The 20,821-nt window shown below is 37.5% G+C and overlaps 1 protein-coding gene across 16 annotated transcripts in view; it reads right to left on the bottom strand.

The window, feature by feature from the left end:
• Positions 1-20,821, bottom strand: part of SYNE1 (spectrin repeat containing nuclear envelope protein 1) — a 462,745-nt gene that overhangs the window by 310,749 nt on the left and 131,175 nt on the right. For 15 of the 16 annotated variants that reach the window (XM_032338689.1, XM_032338697.1, XM_032338702.1 and 12 more), the window contains 6 exons: positions 19,289-19,339; positions 16,632-16,739; positions 13,573-13,710; positions 12,231-12,395; positions 2,749-2,861; positions 2,028-2,196 (listed from right to left, as the gene is read on the bottom strand). In XM_032338689.1, the coding sequence (XP_032194580.1) occupies positions 2,028-2,196; positions 2,749-2,861; positions 12,231-12,395; positions 13,573-13,710; positions 16,632-16,739; positions 19,289-19,339 (744 nt within the window). The remainder of the gene's footprint in view (positions 1-2,027; positions 2,197-2,748; positions 2,862-12,230; positions 12,396-13,572; positions 13,711-16,631; positions 16,740-19,288; positions 19,340-20,821) is intronic. The other variant, XM_032338696.1, reaches the window with a different exon arrangement.

Raw genomic sequence — 20,821 nt, 5'->3', positions numbered from 1 at the left:
TGTAAGTGTAAAATATTGTTAAATATGAACTAACATTAAATGTAACTAATATTTATGTGAGCTGCATTCCTTAGTTCACCAAGCTACAGGAGATCATTTTAATTATTTGGTCTTTTAAGTTAAACAACAACAACAACAGTAACAAAACTTTCCCAGCCCATTTTGTTAGGTTCAGTGCCGAAACTTTTGGTTTGGAATGATGTGACTTCAAATCCTGAAGAGTCAGGATCTGAGTCTTCTTCTTAACCAAATTCTTACCAAGAGTCTACTTCTTATCAACTGTGCCACCTGGAACATGTGGGGTGAGCGCTGAAAGGCTCTATTTTTCTCAGTGAAACTACATGGAAATGCCCATGCCCTAGGGTTGTCACTAGGATACAAGATGACACAGGGAACACAATGGGTTCATGGGGGACACTCAATAGTCCACAATTACTAAAACTATTAAACAAAAAAATACTGTAAGGCCCTTCATAGAAAAGAAGGGTTAGCAATAAATAGGTGTTTTTCACCATGGAATAAAAATATTAAGAAATGTTCATGCAAATGTGCTACATTTGTTGTGAAATTGGCAAGTTTACCAGTAGTTAAAAGTGATGAAGCAGTTTAAAACCAGCAGCTTAGTGAACTTCTCTTTACTTTATGGAGAAAGCAGAACTAGGTTTTTTTTTTTTTAAATTAACATTAATTTTTTAAATCATTAATATATAACTCTCTACTTACATATCTTTTATTTGAGAAGTTCAAAGAGAATTACTAACATCCAAAAAAAAAAAAAAAAAAGAATTACTAACATCCTTTTATTAGAACATTAACCTGGTGGAACAATCCCATTAGGCATTCAATCTGATTGTCCTTAAATCAGGAGAACAAAGAGGGATCCTGCATAATTACCTGCTGAGCTCATTGTGTACCACTGACATGACTAAACCCCAAAATACAAATGCTTATCTGTGCTAATGCTTATAAGACTAAAGTAATTGCTCAAACTTAAAAAATAAGATTTTTCATTATTTTCCAAAATAATTAGAATAAGGGAACACATCATAACAGATTTCACATTTTTGACACATATTTCCAAGACAATTGTAGTAACCCTAAAGAAAGATTCTACTGTAAATGTATTTTTTTCCCAAATGCATCTTGTTCATTCATCACTTTAAAAATCTAATTAAAATGTAGCAAAATATATTCTGATTCTAGAATGTTTCAATAATGATATGGTTTCAACAAACATTCAGTCATACCAGTTACAGAGCTGCTCTGACTAGTCATATTAGAAATGGGCTTAGATTTTAAATTTACTAATTTCTCATTTAGAATATATGATTAAACACAAATGGAGTAGTACAGGACTGAGATGACTTACGCATAATAAGTTTGAAAGCAAATTTGTATTGCTAATAAATTTGTGGGAGGGTTGTTTAACAGAAATAAACTACCTTTAATAAATAATTCTCTATTACATGTAAATAGAAACTGCTAGTTAGAGAACAACCTAATATCTTCATTAATAGAGGGCTACTATTCTATGTAGATATGGAATTATTCATACTGATAGCCCAAAATACATGATGATCCATAAAAATTAAATTGGTACAGAGACTCGGAGACAAGAATTTTACTTTTCCTGCATGCACACAAGAAGTAATGAAACTTGGAGACATACATATTATAGTTCCCATGTGAATAACAGAGAATGATTGTTTTTTAGGGACATGACATAAGTATTTTTAACTCAGTTTCAACGGTGAGCTCACAATCAAAGTCATGGGTATGCAATGTAAAAACTTTTTTTTTTTCCTAAGCAATAAAGCCAGTTACAAGGGTTTAGTATGGTTACTAGAGCAAAATCTTTCTATTTTTCCAAAGGACATAGGTGAATATTTCAGATTATTGCAAAGAGCTAACTTATATCAAGCCCATTTAACACAGATAAAAATAATAGTGTCAAATAAACTGGTAGGTTCAAAATGCTAAACCCATGTGTCTTCTGATTTCTTTTTCAAAGCACCAGGGAGACTTACGATGTAGTTTTGCAGAAGCAGCTCCACTGACTCTCTCCTCCCATACTTGATGATCCAAGATTTCAGCTTTGACTCTGCAAGAACCAGCAGTGAGAGCAGACGGTACTTTAATTCTAGAAATTCCATTTTCATTAAGTGCAGCTCTGATGTGGAGGAAACAAAATGAAACCTAGAAATAAAACACCGAGAATTTACAGAATGTAACTAATAGTAACAGAACGGTGCTTACTTAACCTGTTACACGTTACACGTCAGTGCTAAATATAATAGCAGGCACAAGGTCTTCTAAACTCTGGCTGATCAATCGGTATCAGGAGATCTGACTCCTTTTCTCGCTCTGGATTTAAAGGCAAATCATGATTGAGTGAAGTATTTAATTTAGGTCTTTCCCCTGCCAAGGCAACTCTCATCTGTTTCTTTTATAAGCTGTTTTTGTAATATTACATAATGTTCCTCACAGTACTGAATAAAAATACAGTCTCTGAAGAAACCATTTCTATGATTTCCAGGCTGTGGGTATATTCAGGTCTATTATTCAAACAATAATACATTAGAACATTGGCATTCTTAGCATATGTTACGGGAACTCGATTTTTATGTACCGAATGAAAGCATCTCTGTAAAGAAAAAAAATCAATTCATTGAAAAGAAAAGAAATGGAAAAAACACCCACCAAGCATTTAAAAAAAGGCACTTCATTTATAATCAGCTGTCCTCTTACCTCTCGGCCATGTCCTCTAACTGATCAGGTGGCACTGGGATCCCGTTAACAGACCTGGTCCGGTAGATTTCATGGAATGCTCTTTTGTGGGCATCTGTGTTTTGAAGCAGATCCTAAGATACAATTTAAAAAAATAAAAAAAAAATGAGAAAACATGTTCACAGGAGGCTAAGAAGCATAATTTTCAGCCTGCACCGATGAGTCAATGTACTCAACAATCCGATCGTGCAGCTACATCCATATGCGGCTTGGTGCCTCTTGTAGGTTTTTACCTTGTCCAGGAGCCCTGGTGCTGGTCTATAAGGCCTGTGCTAGAGCTGTATCTAATAACTATGGCATCTTTTAAACACACATGACACTTGCACGGCAATGCATTCAGACATTTTAAAGGCACATGGTCCAAAGGAAAATGTAGTTACTGCTATAAACAAAGATTTGTTAGGATTTTCCTCCTTCCTTGATTTCGAATATACTGGTTTTTAGAAGCTGTAAACTAAAGCAACTGGCTTAACCCTTTAATGGTAATACACACACATTCACACATGTATATATTACTCTCTTGTTATTTTATTTTGAATGCATGTGGACTACAATACAGTGCTACTTGTTCACCTTTTAAGTCAATAATATCACAATATTATGAAAATACTCTTATGGTTTAGAAGATTTCAAACAAGCACAGGGAATGTTCCATAGATATCAGAGTGGGAAGATCAAATGTGATCTTTACATATATTCTTTGTACACTATATAGAACCACACAAATTTTAATAATATCTAGATTTGTTTTCTGAGTTTTTCACTGTCGGTAGACTGAGTTGTATAAAGACTTACAGGTATGTCACGGTTCCTAGCCAACTTCTCACCCAGAAGCAAAGATGAAATGTGGTTCACGCCATATTTTCTATAGTTTAGTTTGTTTCTCAGTATGAGAATAAATACCCAATAGCTTGTCACTCACTGAAAAGACCCATTAGACCACCAGAATGATCCATTAAGATTAACAGTGTTTAGCGGACATTGAGATTTAGTGGATTAATTGGAGAAAAGAGAAGCAAAAAAACATTCGAAAGCCTTAAGAGAAACACTGATGGAAGGGGGAAAAAATGAAGGCTCCCATATATAAATTAAAATGTTAAGGTTATACTATAGGTTGACTAACTGAAAATAATAATTTAAGTATGTTAAGGTTATATGTGCTTGCTCACGTAAAGACATATGTGTTTGTGCCTTTTAACTTGAGGGCATTACTTTTTACACTGTAGAAAACTCTAGGGCCATAGTATTTCTATCCTGGTATATTTGCATGGGTAACTGTACAGATATTCACAAGCCACTCATGCCCAGAGGAAGACCACTGTGTGCAGGAGCTGATCACAGGGGACAAAAGACCAACCTAAAACAGCTAATGACTGGGAGTAGTCACTCCTTGCCTCCTTTATAACATCTAGACACACTTCTGTGTCTTATGATCTTGGCTGAGACTCCTACAAGTGAGTGCAGAGCAAATTTAGAGCCATTACCCCACACAGCTCTGATGTATTATATATGACTACATGTTAATATATGAGCAGGGTTCTGGGACTCTATTGGAACACTCGTATGCCCAGTTGTTTTCTAAACAGCTTTCCTTACTATAGTCAGTATCTAGCTAATGGAAAGAATCTTGAGAAGAGGGGTGCCTGGGTGGTTCAGTGGGTTAAAGCCTCTGCCTTCGGCTCAGGACATGATCCTGGAGTCTTGGGATCGAGCCCCGCATCGGGCTCTCTGCTTGGCAGGGAGCCTGCTTCCTGCCTTTCCACCTACTTGGGATCTCTGCCTGTCAAATAAATAAATAAAATCTTATAAAAAAAAAAAAAAGAATCTTGACAAGATATCAAAACAAACAAAAATGTTTTCAAAAATATGATAAAGGAACTATAGCTGGTGTGATGCCACTGGCCATTGCACTTAAAATCAGCTAGTTGCTGAGCACAGCATGTGACTTTCACTCATTGGTGGGCTCACAGGAAGCAAGGAAAATCTTTTAGGTCTCCAACTCCCATTAAAATATGACCCCCAAACTGGATCACAGACCTGTGAGCAAAAATAAATGGAAAAAGCTAACTGTTTGAGGCAAATATCTATACCCACTGCTGTAGGAGTTTGAATCTTGGAACTTGGAGAAAGCGAAAACAATGAAACTCAGAGTTCTAATGAGCCAGAACACTTAAATACTAACAAAAGGAAACTGGTAGGAGTGTAACAATATCAGGCAAAATAGATTTGAGAATAAAATCATTATATGTAATTAATCGTTTAAGGCGAAGCCTTTTAATTTACTAGTGGCTATCTTAACTCTGAACTTGAACATGTCTAGTAAGCCTCAAAATATTTAGAGTAAAAACCGATAGAACTACAGGGAGACTGACAAAACCACGTGGCTGTGGGAGCTACCAAAGCCCCTCTCTCAGCGACCGAGATGAAGCGAAGGAACAAGTGGGGTGGCAGGTGGCGGAGAGCGGAGGGAAAGCCAGGGGCGATGGGGCCGCTCTGGGGGCCTCGTGGGCTCTTGTAAGACTTTGGGAATGCTTACTGGGAACAGGTGGGAGCCAGTGGGAAGTTTTGAGAGGGCTGAAATGAACTGACTTGTATTTTAAAAGCACTGCTGTGGCCATGTTACCCGTTAGGGTAATGCCCCACCCATGAGGCACCGCTTCCCGTAGCTTCTAAAAGAGCACAGGAGCTGGATTCCCTCCCACCTCATAGAGCACTCTTGCTCATACTCTTCTGCTGGTACATCTTCTACGCTTTGATCTCTTGATGTTAGATTCCCTTCAGGGCTCAGTTCTTGACAGGTTTTTTCCTCTGTGTATACTTCCTTAAATTCTTTAGTCTCAAAGCTTCTGACGTCCTTCTATATAGCAATGAGTCTGAATATTTATCTCCATCCTACACCTGTGTCCTGAGCTCCTGTCACTGATCTCTTATTATCTATGCCACATATCCTGTGCCATATATATATAAAATATAATTATAATATAATATACATTGGGACGCCTGGGTGGCTCAGTTGGTTAAGCAGCTGCCTTCGGCTCAGGTCATGATCCCAGCGTCCTGAGATCGAGTCCCACATCGGGCTCCTTGCTCGGCGGGGAGCCTGCTTCTCCCTCTACCTCTGCCTGCCACTCTGTCTGCCTGTGCTTGCTCTCGCTTCTCTCTCTATGACAAATAAATAAATAAAATCTTTAAAAAAAAAAATTTAATATACATATATGCCACATACATACTGTGCCCCAGGCTGAACACCTGGGCTTTCTCCAAACCTGCTTTACTGTCTCTCCATCTCAACTGATGGAGACCGCATTCTTCCAAATGCTCAGTTGAAAAAAACAGTGTCTCATATGACTCTCCTTTTTTTCATAATCAGTATCTAATGCCAAAAATTGCTCTGCCTTAACAATATTCAGAATCTGACCATTTCTCACCATCTCTGTAACTACAATCCGGGCTCAAGCCACCCTCCGTGGATTATTGAGACTGGTTCCCTGGCTTCTACCCTCTGTTACTAACCCAGTCTCTATTCTCACATAACAGACAGAGTGATACCATCATTCTTCTGTAAGAAAGTAGATGGGAAAGAAAGTTATGACAGGGAAAATCAGCAGTGCCAAAAGCACAATTAAGGAAAGTAAGGAAGTGCAAAGAAACAATATTGAGGAGAAAATAGGGGCTTAACTACATGAAAAAGATTACCAGAGAATATTTTGAACGATTTTATGCCAATGATTTTGAAAACTTAGTCAAAGGGACAATTTCCCTTTGAATCTGTATTACTGACCCACTTAAAATTCTGACTATTTCTCATCATTTTTAGGGGCTGGGAATAATCAGGAAAAAAACAAACAATAATTCTTGCCCTTATGGAGTTGATACTAGAGTATAGCAAATCAAGAAGTAAATGAGATACATAATTAAAATAGCGGTTGAAATAGTGGTTGAGAATGCAGATAAATGCCAAAGAGAATAATCAAGCAGGGAAGAGGGAAAAGAAGTGGTAGTTTCAAAGGGGTGGATGAAAAAATGCTGACTAAGAGTTGACTTTTCAGTAAAGGCCCAAAGGAAATGAGGAAGAATGTACTGAGATTAATCAATGCAAGAATGTTTCAGGCTGAGGACAGAGAACATTCTGGAACAATGGCAAGGGCAAAGGGGTTCAGATGGGAATGTGCTTGCCTGTTCGATAACATCTTTTCTGCAAGGTTTCAGTGACAGCCTTAGTTAAAACTGCAACACCCTTAATACTCTTTGTCCTTTGACTTTCTAAGCTAATACATAATTTATTTATTACTTAGTTACATTGAGTATTTCTTATCCACCTCCTCCCATTAGAAGAGAAATTACATGAGTGTAGGAATTTTTCTGTTTTTCTTCGGGTGCATCACAAATGCCAAGAACATTAACTCTGCAGATAGAGAATATGCAGTAAATATTTGTGGAAAGACCACGAAACGTTAGAAGCATAGCCAGAAGGGTAGGAAGAAAATGAGGAAACCAAAATGAAGAAAGTGGTTCAAGTTGGGGCGCCTGGGTGGCTCAGTAGGTTAAGCCTCTGCCTTCAGCTCAGCTATTGATCTCAGGGTCCTGGGATCCAGTCCCACAAGGGGCTGTCTGCTCAGCAGGGAGCCTGCTTCCCCCTCCTTCTCTGCCTGCCTCTCTGCCTGCTTGTGATCTCTCTGTCTGCCAAATAAATAAATAAAATCTGAAAAAAAAAAAAAAAAGAAAGAAAGTGGTTCAAGGATAAGGAAATAACTATGTGAAATGCTTTTGATAGGCAAGGGAGGATGAGAACTGAGAATTGAGCACTGAGTGAGGAAGGATGACGCTCATGAACCTGGCCTGAACAAGAGAAAGCTCGGCTGGAATGGCTTCTCCAAAGAACTGGAGAAGAGAATCCTGAAACCTAAATGAGCACAGGTACTTCTTTCAAAGAGCCTCATCGAGAAAGGAGGAGGGAGAAGACACAGTAACCAGAGGGGAAGGGAGGGTTAAGAAAGACAGGTTCTATTTTTTAAATTTTGTTGATTCTTTTTAAAGGAGTCTTTAAGACAAGAGGATTAACAGCATATACTTTACGTGGGTGGGAAAGAAATCCAGCAGAGAGAGGGAAAAAAATTTTTTCAAAAGGCAAGAAGTGCAGGAATTGTTTACTGGAGGAAAGCATACACATGTGGAGGGGCCGGTCTCCGTTTGCAGCACAGACGGTTCATCCCTAGTAACAGAAGTGAAGACTGAGTGTTCGGGCACAGATGCATGTAGGTGGGTTGATGCGGTCGTGGGAGCCTGCGGAAATTCTTTTTTGATTGCTTCTATTTTCTCAGAGAAATAGGAAGCAGTGTCCCCAGCGGAGAGTAAGGATATGGGAGGAGGTGTGGGAGATTTGAAGAGAAAAGGTGGAACAGTTGTCCCCAAAATAAAGAGGCGATGGAGTCGGGAAATGCCTCTGGAGTGCCAGGCAGCATTAGGGACCCAGCTGGGTTAGTCATCGTGCCTGGGGGTGTGTTTCTCTGCAGCCACACTCAGCTACATATGGTGTGTGGGGCGGGGGGGGGGGCACTCGGCAGTGAGTGGGCTATAACCAGGGTTGTATTTTAACCAGGCCCACAGGACAAAGGAAACTTGGTCAAGACAACGAGTGTGTGTACAAGTGATGACCTTTACTGATTCAGCACTGAATTTAGGTAGAAGATCAAGGGAAAGGATGACATGAAGAGGGGGAGAGGCAGTAAAAATCATGGGTTATAGGGCAGAGAGTCCAGGCAATTTAGAGTTGGGGCAAAATTGGTTAGACAGTGAGATAGGTGCTTGAAAAAGAGCTTGTGGGTCGGGGGGGATGGGTTCAGTTACTGGTGATGACAAGCTGTGGACTATGCCTATGTCTTGAAGGGTTAGAAGAGGGTGTAGGATGGGGTCCCTGGAAGACAAGAGACCAAGAAATTAAAAGGCCAGGTTATTGGTAGGATCATCTGTGCGTTACTAAAGTTATTAAGAATTATGGCATGCATTGTCATGCAAGAAATAAAATTCAAAACAGGAGGAGAAGTGATCTAGGTAGGGCTGATGACTACAGTAGGGATGGGTAGTAGGTGGTAGAGTTTGATGGCTACTTTTATGATTCCTTATGACTGAAAGCCTCGTCCAAAGCAATACTACTACTAAAAATTAGGAATTTTAATCGCTCTATATGTATTATGCGATAGCTTTGTGGACACGGTTTAAGTTTAGTGTTTAAAAGAATCTGGATTAGGGATATTGAGGTGGCTCAGTGGGTTAAATATCTGCCTTTGGCTCAGGTCATGATCCCAGAGTCCTGTCCAGGTACAGGAACCAAGTCCCACATCAGCTTCCCTGCTCAGCAGGGAGCCTACTTCTCTTCTGCCTGCCATTCCCCCTGCTTCTGCTCTCTCTCTCTCTCTTTCTCTGATAAATAAACAAATTATAAAACAATCTCGATTATCAGCTATGTGACTTTGGGCAAGGCACTTAACCTCTCTCTGCCTAACAATTAATCATTTGCAAACTAAGGATAATACTACCTGTCTCATATCTTACATGTCAAGTGCTTAGCAAAATTAAGTACTTAAGACAGAAATGTGGCTAAATGCTCAATCATAGTTAGCTATAACTCTATTTCTTACCTTCCTAGATAACTAAGCCTAAGGGCATCTGGAAAATAGAAAAGCTAGCAAAGGTGTATCTTGCTTTTCAGAATAATATGACTCTATATACATGCAAGTTATTAAAAAACTTTGGTAAAACCATTTATAAAATGACCTCTTTGCAAAAAACATATTTTAAAAATTATCTGAATCCAGTTTTCCAACAGTTATTATGTATTCAGCAATGAACAATTGTCCTGTGGTGTGTATATATATATATATATGTATATATATATATATATATGATGTGAGTAATGCAGAAAACGAAAAATTCTAGATCCTGATAGCATATCTAAGTTTTCATGGCAAAGCCGTCATTACTTATAGACTGCGATAGGAAGATAATATTCTAAAACCTTGCTTATATATTGATGCGTCCTATATTGTGCTCTTTTTGATGTATATATTGCATTTCCAAATGAGCTCAATATACCAGCAAAAAGTAGTAATACCAAATTGATGGGCTGATTTTTCTACTATTGAAGGGACCTAGAATTTTAGTTATTTCAACAATGATTCAAATTGCCCACATCAGCGAAACTGATCTTACTCTAGGCACCTAATAAATATATTTTAAGTGAGAGAGAATTGACGTTCTAACTGACAATGACATTGTTTTATGACTCTATGACTTTAAGGACCTGTGTTCAGACCTAGTACAGGTCCCTCCCTCAGTAAGAAGATCATTCTGGAGATCTGCCCGGAACCTAGTCTTCGCCCTTACATGCCTCTGCTGGCTTCCTGGTGTCTCTTTGCTGCATTCCCCAGCTCCTGAGTTTTAGTCTCAGACAAGCATCTCCTCCAATTCCTCCCACTTCCCTTTTCTCTACTCCATTTCTTTTCTTGTTTTTATGGCTGTTTACTGCACTTTGGCAAAAGGATGGTTCTCGCTGCACACTTGGTGGCTGGCACAGGGTTTCTCTCTCAAGGGATCCAGAAGGGTCATGAGGAGCCTGGAGTCATAGAATCACTGCGAGACACACTGACAGCATGTATGCATCCAACTTAAAACTCACTCCTGAGCAGGGACTGTGGCAGCCCAGAGTGTGTGGCAAATTAACATTTCTGCTAACTCTTATCACCTAGTACATAGCACAGCTAATATCATTCGGCTTTTTCTCGAAGGTGGAACATTCAAGTCAGACTTACGTATGTTATGTAAACAACAAACACATGCTGTGTCTCAAACTTCTAGATTGGAGGCACCCCCCCACCGCCCAGTTCCTCTGGAGCATAAAGCCAGCACACAGTAGACCCTTGGTGTATATTTGCTAAATTAACACATTTAACCCACAATTGAAGCATACTATACATTTGATTTTAAATCCTAAGGTGACTTCTTTTGTGTGAAATATTCATATCAGTTAAACATCATTTCAGTTGATACATGATGCATTACATGGTATTTAGGATGAATTGTAATTTGTTAAAGTGGTATCATTTGTGTAACACTGTTTCAGAATTTCCCTCTATTTTTAATATCCTGGGAACCTCAATATGGACACAGCCTAGGCTTTTCTGATTCTAAGAAGCCTCAACCCTGGTTCAATCCCAGAAAAACTCTTGGGACTTGATCTCTTATCTTCCTTCTCCATAGACAGTACAGACTAGCAGGCCTGAATTTTACGTGTGTGTATCTCTACCGATGGAACAGATCCCAAATGGTGTTCTTACCCGAAAAGTGGATTCTGTGTGTTTTGTGCGTGTTGATGGTGGCAGGAGAGGGAAAGGCTAAGAGATAAGTAGCAAAACTTCAAGTGTCTGGAGGTACTGATTATAACTGAAGAGAGGCCAAGAAACCACACAGGAAGGGCCCCAGCTGTGCAGGAACAAAATCTTCCTGTGTCCCTCTTGTTTGGTGGCCGAGTCTGGGTTGAGTGAACCGAGTTGAGAAGGCCAGGAGTTGAAACTGCAGGACACCAAAGTACCTCTACATTTCTGGTTCCAAACATAAGGTCCCAGAGGGGCATGGGACAAAACCTGTCATGAATTTGCTTTACAGTTTGGTCTAGAATATATAACAATCTATTCCCTTGAAGCAGTGTTAAAAATGTTAATAGTTTGGCAGAAAATATAAACAAGCTATAAATTGCCCCTATGTGGTCATCCCTGCTTGGCTGTTCTCCACATATATAGTAATCCCCACCATGACACAGTAAATGTGGTTCACAAATTCAATTGCACAAAATGCAGAATTGAGTTTAATTTGATGTTGATGAAAAACAGCATTTTTAGTTAGGTCTGTACTATGACAGAACACAAAGAGGAAGGATGTTAGAATTTACACTAAGCACAACTGACTTGGCAATAAGCTGAAACATTTATAAATAACTAAAAAGTCATCAAGGCCTCATCCCACCACTTCCTTAAATCACCACTGTCCTTCAACCCCAGCCCCACCACAGCACAGGACCTAAGAACTTGTCAACTTGGCTTGTCTTTCTTTGAGAATGGAGACAGGAATGAGGTCTACAGCCAAAGGCCAACCACATTATGATATAAATGTGTCTGGCCTGTGGGCTTATCTTTTGAAAAATAACATACATCAATAGCAATAACAAAGATAACCACAGTTTTAAAAATACCACGGAGCTACTGGAAAATACCTCAGAAAATGAATCTACGGGGACCGTCAGTCACAAGCATGAGTGAGTCAAGTTCCGCATCTCTGAAATGGTATGAGTGATGCTTGAGAGACCCGTGTCCATGGAAGGTCTAAAGAGCCACATGCCCAGATCACACTAGGACTGCGGTGCCAGAAGATCTCCCCACCAGAATTTTTACCTTGTGCTGCTCACGTTTCCGTTGTATTGTGTTGGCTGTTTCCTCATGGACCTGCTGAATGGTAATTTCCTCTCTCAAGGCCACCTCTGCTCTGTATAACCAAGCACCTATGGTGCCCAGAGGTGCGGGGAGAGATTTATCAAGCTGTATATGCCAATCAAAGAGCTGAAATACAAAAGGAGAAACACATAATTATCTTTAATACAGAAGACAATTCCTAAAACTCACCCAAATAATTTCCAAGGCCCACATAAGGGTCTGAGTTAATGATTTCAGGTTAACTTAATAAATATCAAGGAAGACAATATCTATGTTCTGAATTTGATACTTTGAGAATGAGGAGAAAACTTTAGTTATGAGAAAGTTTTGAGGAAACTTAAAATACATCTTATACATGAAAGGACATTATTGAGAGCTTAAACAATTTTCTTCTTAGAGGAAGAGCATGAAACCCCTGCTGAGTTTCAATTTGGCTTTCACTGAAAGGGAAGGGACTGGGTTTGCTGAAATGCTCAAGGATGTAGCTATTGTACACTAGCTGATGCATATCCTTTAAAATCTGCCACATGAGGACAGGTCCAGAAAAGTCAGGGTCATCCAGTCATCTGTGGAGGAAGTAGAATATTTGACATTGCTTCTATGATGGTATAATTTCTAACTATTTCTTAATTTCTACCACGTCAAACAATTCTTAAGCAGTGTTTCCTGACTTATTGGAATGTCAGGTGGGAGAGGTTGAGGTGCTTAGTTAGAACTAACCTAGTCTCTGGTAGAGTTTGTGGGAAAAGGATTAGATTATAAAATAAAAAGATAACAGGGTAAGTTCAAGGCAAATATTCTGATTAGTGATAGGAGTTTCAGAGGTTTCGAAATCTTGGCCTTTAAGTTTGCAGAATTAATTAACATGAATGTTACTGAGCAGTTCTTCTTCAGGCTCGTGAAGGACTGGATAAGAAAATTCGCTTAAATTAAAGGCTGTAAAAATGACTGTGCATATAGGCGGATGACCGACTGGTGGTGAACCCTGGTTATAGACTTTAGAGAAATTGTTGAGGCTCCATTCTCGGCAGAGTCATCTCTTCTAAATGTCCCAGAATTGAGTCTTTCAGGATTTCCATCCTTCATCTACTCAACGGGGAAACTATGTACAAGGCAGGCAAAGTAGAAGAGTTGTTAAGCCGAGTACTTCCACTAACTTAGAAGAAAACTCCCATAGGTAAGCCTTTCCTGTCTTGGATAGAGGCTGTAGGACCAGATGAAATATTGCTCTGTAGAAAAACATGATGGAAAATTTTCTTGACTTCTTGTCAGCCTTCATGAAATTAATCTCGAGAGAACTTACCCTGGAGGACACTCTGTCCCAGGATTGTTTTACCAATGCTTGGTCAAGTGACAATTTACCGTCTCTATGTACAGGTTGTATTAAATGTTCAATCTGTTTCCTTTTTAATTCATATTGAACTCTGAAGTGCTTAAATGACTAAAAGAGGAAAAAGAGCAACAACATGGAAATGAGTCAAAAACAGCAAATGCAAAGGAAACCACATTTCCTAAATAACAGTCCTTTATAGTGGGAAAACAGTATATGTTGTTGACATAATGATGGCAGTCATGATACTGAGAGCAGCTACTGTGCCCCAAGCCCAATGATGAGCTTGGTCCCATGCTAACTCCTCTCTACACATCATTCCTCGGGCTCCCTCCATAGCCCTACAACACTGACATACTCTATTTTTATTACCACAGGAAGCCCAGAGGTAACTTGGGAAGAATGAGTAGCAGAGGCAGGACTAAAACCTAAGATTTCTCATTTCTAGTTAAATAATTTATATGTCAGTCCATGCACATGAAGAAATAATAGTAAATAGGAATATAAACCTATGATAAGAATCAAAATAGTTGCTTTACTTCTAAGTACCAAATAATTTAGGTTAGAAATTATACATATCCAAATTATGCTGGTTTAAAGATAAATAAATTTGTGTTTAAGTAAGCCGGGGTAAAGAGGTTTACTTAAGGGACCTCAATTATATAATAATACTTTGATTTAACTTTTTGGCATTAAAATATTAATTATTGTATCATTCCCTTTATCATCATGTTAAACATAAATCTGGAATACATAGACTTAACCATATGTCTGATACTAACCTTAACAAGTACTGACTTTAATTAAAGTTCTACATTTCCTATTAAATGAACACATCCTAAAATAAGTCTCCAAGTCCAAATATGAATTGAAAATGTCACTAAAATGTGCAATTATGTTAAAGAACATGAGAATGTCCCTACAGAATCTAGCCGGTAACACATTTGAAAGAATTTCTGAATAAACAAACATGTCAGTTCACAAGAAGAACACTGGGGGGAGACGGTGAGTAAATATTTTACCACAACTTTTCTTCCATTGACTCTAACTTAATGTCATTTAGAAATACCGAAAACATAAAATCGATCTTCAGTTTTGTTCCACAGAATTCTATGCATGAAAAAACAGGATAATGAACTATTGACTGATAAGTGGGAACAGAAAATGCTGATTATGTAAGAAACACACCAATGAGAAAAATGTTCCCTGTTTTCAGGGAACATTTCCCTGTTTCCATGTTCCCTGTTTCCAGATTTCAGATGGTCCCTAAATCTTTTTTAAAAGACAGCTGATCATCTTTGGCCTGAAAGGAGTGTTTCTGTTTCATACTTTTCTAATCCTCTGTTTTCCCTTTATACAAACATATGTATAACAGGTAACTTCATAATTTGGACTTGATTTTTTTTATAATTTACGCCCAAACAAAAACTCACCAATGGTCTAATAAATACAGTCACATTTGTTCTTGTATTTCTATTCTCCATTTACTGGTTTAATCATTTTTTTCATGAAGCTCATCCAGAAAATATTATATTTCAGAAAAAAAGATTACACTGAGTGTCAAAGCAATTAAATACGCACCTACACATTGCTTTGTCATGTGCAACAAATATAATATTGATGGAGTCATCCATCTAAATTTGGGCTACTTTACAGATATTGTTACATAAAATCCACACATTAATGCCAACGGCGAAATCCTTTCTCATCTGCCATGCTGAGTCTCATATCATCACCCCCTTTTATGTAGCAAGACTGATTAAAGACTAGAATATATTTACAGTTTGGCCGCTGAAATGTAATGCTATTGTAACTAGAAGGAAAACATCAATGCTGCATGCAATAAATCACAATTTCATGGGAAAACCTAAGATTTTGTGTCTGAGGTGTGAAAATTGAAAGCCGAAATCCAAGTAATGGCGGTGTAAGGAGACTGGGGGAACTACAGCAGCAACAACCCTGGCCTCAATTTGAGAGCTACAGTGTTGAACCAGGCAGGTGGCAACAGAAACAGATCCCATGATGGGCCCACGCCAAACAGTCAAGTTGCGAGACTTTATTAAACACGGCTTATTCTATACTAGTTTTCTGTTTGCACTGAAGTCATTTTTTGGTGGAATTTTTTGTTATGTGACATCTACAAGATCATGAGCTGTAGAAAAGCAATGACCAGACGTTTATGTTTGGGGTCATCTATAAGACTCCGAGTTCCAGAAGAGTCATGAACCGTCAGAGCTCTAAGTACAGAATGGACACACACAATTTAAAACTACTAATTCTACCTCTCAGGATATACCCAGAGGAAATGAAAAGAAGATACTGGAGAGACACCTGCACTCCCTTGTATACTGCAGCACTAATCACAATAGCCAAGCCATGGAAGGAGCCTGCGTGCCTATTAATGGATAAATGATAGGAGATGTGATAGACAGATCAATCCATCTATAAATGCCATGAGAAAGAAGGACATCCTGCTATTTGTAACAACACAGATGGACCTTGAGGACATTATGCTGAGTGAGATAAAGCAGACAAAGAAAGACAATAATTTGTGGTATCACTTACATGTGAAAAAAACCAAACTCATAAAAAGAAAGAAAATGGTGATTACCAAGGGTGGTGGGGAGATAGGAAAGATGTTATTTAAGTGTACAAACTTGCAACGAGTAGTAAGTCAGACCTAGAGTGAATGTAGATAACAATATTGTATTATATTCATCAAACTTGCTAAAAGACTAGAATTTAATTATCCCAACCACAAAAAAGAAATACTTAAGTGGTGTGACAGAGGTGCTAATTATCTCTACGATGGCAATCATATGATAATAGAATTTCTTAAATTTTTAAAAAACTACCTATTTATACAGAAACACAATTATTAAATTACATGCAAACTTAAGATAACACATAATATTTCTTTCAAGGTTTTTCTCATTAATATCATTTGAAAGATTGGACATGGATTAAATGACATATATTAATATTACTCATAAAAAGGTATTCAAGAAATTGAAATCATTTTCATATATTACCTGATATTTATCTTGCAAATTTGATTCCGTCATCTGTGCCCTTGTCAAATCTCTTTCAAACTGTTCTATCCAAACTTTTGCTTCCTTCAGAATTAGCCTGTCTTCTCTCTAGAAACCAGCAGACGTCACAATTTCATTAGTAACTATGTACTGATTTAATTACTTAATACCTGACTGATTCTAGAATGCACTGAGTATTTAATAACTTCCAACTGTCTCTGAAAAATATTCTCTCTCCTCTCCCTCACCTCTTTTGGAGAGTAAGAGACAAAAGTTAATTCTAGAAAAATAGCTTAATCATCTTGCTAAATACTGAAATGATCTACCTCCATTTTCTTTTCAAGGAACAGTATTTAATTAAGAAAATGTGCTCAAGAGGAAATGTCCTAAATACAAAAATACTCAGAGCAATGGCCTATGAAAACATAGGCCAAGGGTGCTTCTCAACCCAAGGTCATTTGTACCCCCAGAGGACCATTCCAGATGAGAAAAATTTTGACTGAACCCAAGGAATTAAAGTCAGAGTAACACTGTGGACTAGTATTATTTTAAAATGCTATTGAGTATTTTAAGCTCTACGATGACAGAAAATATTTATTTTGTTTAATATGGTACTACCAGATGCTGGTAACACAGCACCTAAAGAATATTTGCCAAAATATTTCCTGAATGAATGCATCCAGGCTACCACACACATCTCAAACATGAAAAAACAAAAACAAAAACAAAACAAAACAAAACCTCATCAGAGATTTATATCATTATTTCCACAAATAATAACAAGCCATTCTAGCTTCGATTTAGTGACAATACCTTAATCTTTCAAAAGACTTCTTATCTGGTAAGAATGTCAATGTAATCAAAAACACATTTAACATGGTTCTTGGCACTTACAAATAGCTTCCAACTACAGCATCTCACTCAGTCACAGCCCTGTGACACAGACGAGGTGACTGATGACAGGTTAAGTGGCAGAGGAGATAGAGTGCTGGCCATGGAGGTGGGCAAAGCTGGTCCAAATTCTGGTTCTGACAAGTATCAACTCTGTGACTTTTGACACATCTTTTTTTTTTTTTTTTTTTTAATCCTCTCTACTGTTGTGCTGTCATCTGAGTAGACACCACACACTGCTTCCCAGTTTGGGAGGAAATTCATGATAACCTGGGCAGCACACCAAGCACAGAGACTGGCCCATAGGGCTGTCATGATGCATGCCTTCTCTCAGTTTTGCCTGCCCAGTCTCCCTCACTATATAATGGTAGAATAAATGACTGGTAATATAGATAAGTAGAGAAAGAAATGGAACAGGAGCCCAAAACTTCAAAGCTTTAGCTTTTTCTAAGATGGCTCCTCTGCATGAGCAGATAAATGTGATAAAGATTCATTGGTTGACCATCATGCCCATAAAAGCACATATGACACATTCTTAGGCACTCAGAGGAACTAAATGCTCTTGGTTTACCTCCAAAGTAATGTGACCACTAAGTGGGGGGAACTCCATCAACGTGAGCATGGGACCTCACTATGAGCCTCCAGGGACCCATTTCTCACCAATTGAAATTATTTTACAAAGTCATCTGAGAGAAAGAATTATGTTCTTAAAATAACTTCAATAGAGTTCATCTAGTAAATGACTTTTCCACTGGTGGGGCAGTGTCAGGCCAACTGCAATAAAGTAAGAAGCATATGGCTATTCACACACTCAACATTCTCCTTTTAAGAGGAGATACTGGACAAACAATATTTAGATTCCCAGAGAGCATTTAGTCTGTGGTTTTGCTTCAACTGTTAACTTCCATATGCATTCAAAGACCTGGGGTTCTATTCACCTACAGAAGACCAAGTAAACTCCACGCAGCTAAATGGCCGAAATTCTCATGACTTTTTCTCTTTCTCTCTTTTTCATGCAGACATACACACAGGCATCTTTACATGTTCTGTAGTAGGTTTATATGTACATCAACTCATGATTCATGGAGCATGAAATAAAAATTAATTTAATAGTTGACATAAAATTACTTTTAATTGTTATTCCAATGTTGGCATAAAGTCTACTCTGCTGAGAGATCATTAACCTCAGGCCTAGATGGAACATAAAGAAAGATGGAAAAAGTACAGGATAACATGGAATGGGAAAGAGCTCTTAATCATGAATTTCACAAGCATATTGAGCACTTACTGCATGTCATGAACTTTACTAAATAAACTATATGACCAAATATTGAGCAGGAGACGTGATAAAACTCAGAATACAAGCTAGATGAATACTTACCTTTTTCCAAATAATTATTTCCTGCTTAATATTTTAACATATAAAAATAAATCTTTAGCTTTATTTTTTATTTCTACTATCACGTACAAAGAAACCATAGTTATTATAAATTTTTCCTTTTATTAGTGCTTTTGTGTTATTAAAAAGAAATTAATTGATGCTATCTTATAATTAAAGATTAGCCCATGGGAGTGGCTTAGACTATAACTAACATTCAATAACACGTATGTTATTTATTCCATTAGAAAGGAAAAGGAAATAACAGAATTAATACATTAAAAGAAATGTGTAGGTAAGGACAAATACATGCAAAGGAATGGCTAATAAGCTATGCAACATAGGATGCTTGAAAGAGGTCACTGATTCAAGATTATTTAAATCTTACCTTAAAAATTTGGATAGAATTTGCAAAAGATGGAAAACCTGGAAGTATTTCCTAACAATATGAAAAGATAATATATAGAAAAATAATATAAATCAGGGACAAAAGTTATACAGGAAACAAGAAAAAAAAAAAACAATGGAGAGACAACTGTCCATAAATAAATAGATGGTAATTTTATGGGTATGGTAACTTTAAGAGCTTTTTGGAACTTTTGAAAGCATCGAAATGTGCAAATCCAATAAGGCAATGTAATACTCTAGCATTTGATGTTTTGTTTTAATTTTTGGCAATATTTACATTTCACATATATTTATAGATTGAAATAGTAACCATTTTAAATGATGAACTTTGTAGAGAGGAGGTTCTTTTCTCTTAAATATACTCCTAATATGCATCTCTTACCCTATACCAATCAAGATGGTGCAGTGCTGAGAGCAGTCGGCAGTATTTGTTGCAGGAGAAGGAATGAGTGAATAAATAACTTAAAGTTGAATAGCTCAGAGAGATGAACTAATGGGCCTATTTTATTTATTTATGATTGAGTGCTAGAACACCTTTAGGGAAAAAGATCAGTTTTATCAGTTGGAGTAAGAAAGGCATAGCAATATCTATTTCCAATAGGAAAATCAGATTTAAAAATTTTATCTATAAAATATCTAATTTAAATACTCATAATGAGGACACAGAAATCAAAGTCACCAAAAATGGAAGCCTAGGAGACATGTTGTTGCCAAGCTTCTTAAAAAGTGAATTAAAAGAACTATTCCCTAAGACTTGATTAGACAGATATTAAGTATCATGAAATGATGGCATCAATAGCCCATAGGGGTGTAGTCTATACAATCTTAAAGTTTCACTAGATAAAATTAGATGGCCATTTAGCTGCATTAAGCAAATTAAAAGTATATAAAATACATAAAATTCCTTTTTTCTTATTGAAAATATTCATTTTTAGATGCATATGCCCTATGTTATAAATGCCACACAAAAAGGGGCAAAGCTTATAATGTGTTTTCTTAAAATCAATTTTTGAAATAACCCTGAAGAAATTATATGTACTCTTTTTTCAGGAAGGCATAGATGGAATGTTTTAAAGGGATAATCAGAATTTATTTTCTAGATAATGAAATTAATCTCTTTATAATAAAGCCTCTTTAGTAAAGCATATTAACAAGCTTATGCCAGGAATGTGTGTCTTTCAAATCCCGAGGAGTTTTGGCATTTGATTCTTGCTCATGGACATCAATAAAAGCACCTCGTTTTGTTTCTCAGACACTGCCAGTCACAGAGTTTACTCATCTGGGGAGACGATTAATGTCAGAGAAATTAAAACAGTACAAACGCAGAAACTTGATCAGAAATAAACCCGATTGGGAAACACAGGACTTGGATATGAAAATCACATGGAAAGCTGACTTTGTCTAGGCTGTGTGGGGTAAGTCTAATATGCTTTCTAATAGAGTTTCTTATTCACACAGCAGTATCCACACCGGATTATATTCTCAAAACCCAGAAAGCCCCGAATGACACCAA

This window comes from Mustela erminea, chromosome 4 (genome assembly GCF_009829155.1).
Source record: "Mustela erminea isolate mMusErm1 chromosome 4, mMusErm1.Pri, whole genome shotgun sequence".
In the NCBI taxonomy this organism is placed as follows: domain Eukaryota; kingdom Metazoa; phylum Chordata; class Mammalia; order Carnivora; family Mustelidae; genus Mustela; species Mustela erminea.
The sequence above is the reverse complement of the archived record's forward strand: the minus strand, read 5'-3'. Positions and strand labels throughout refer to the sequence as shown.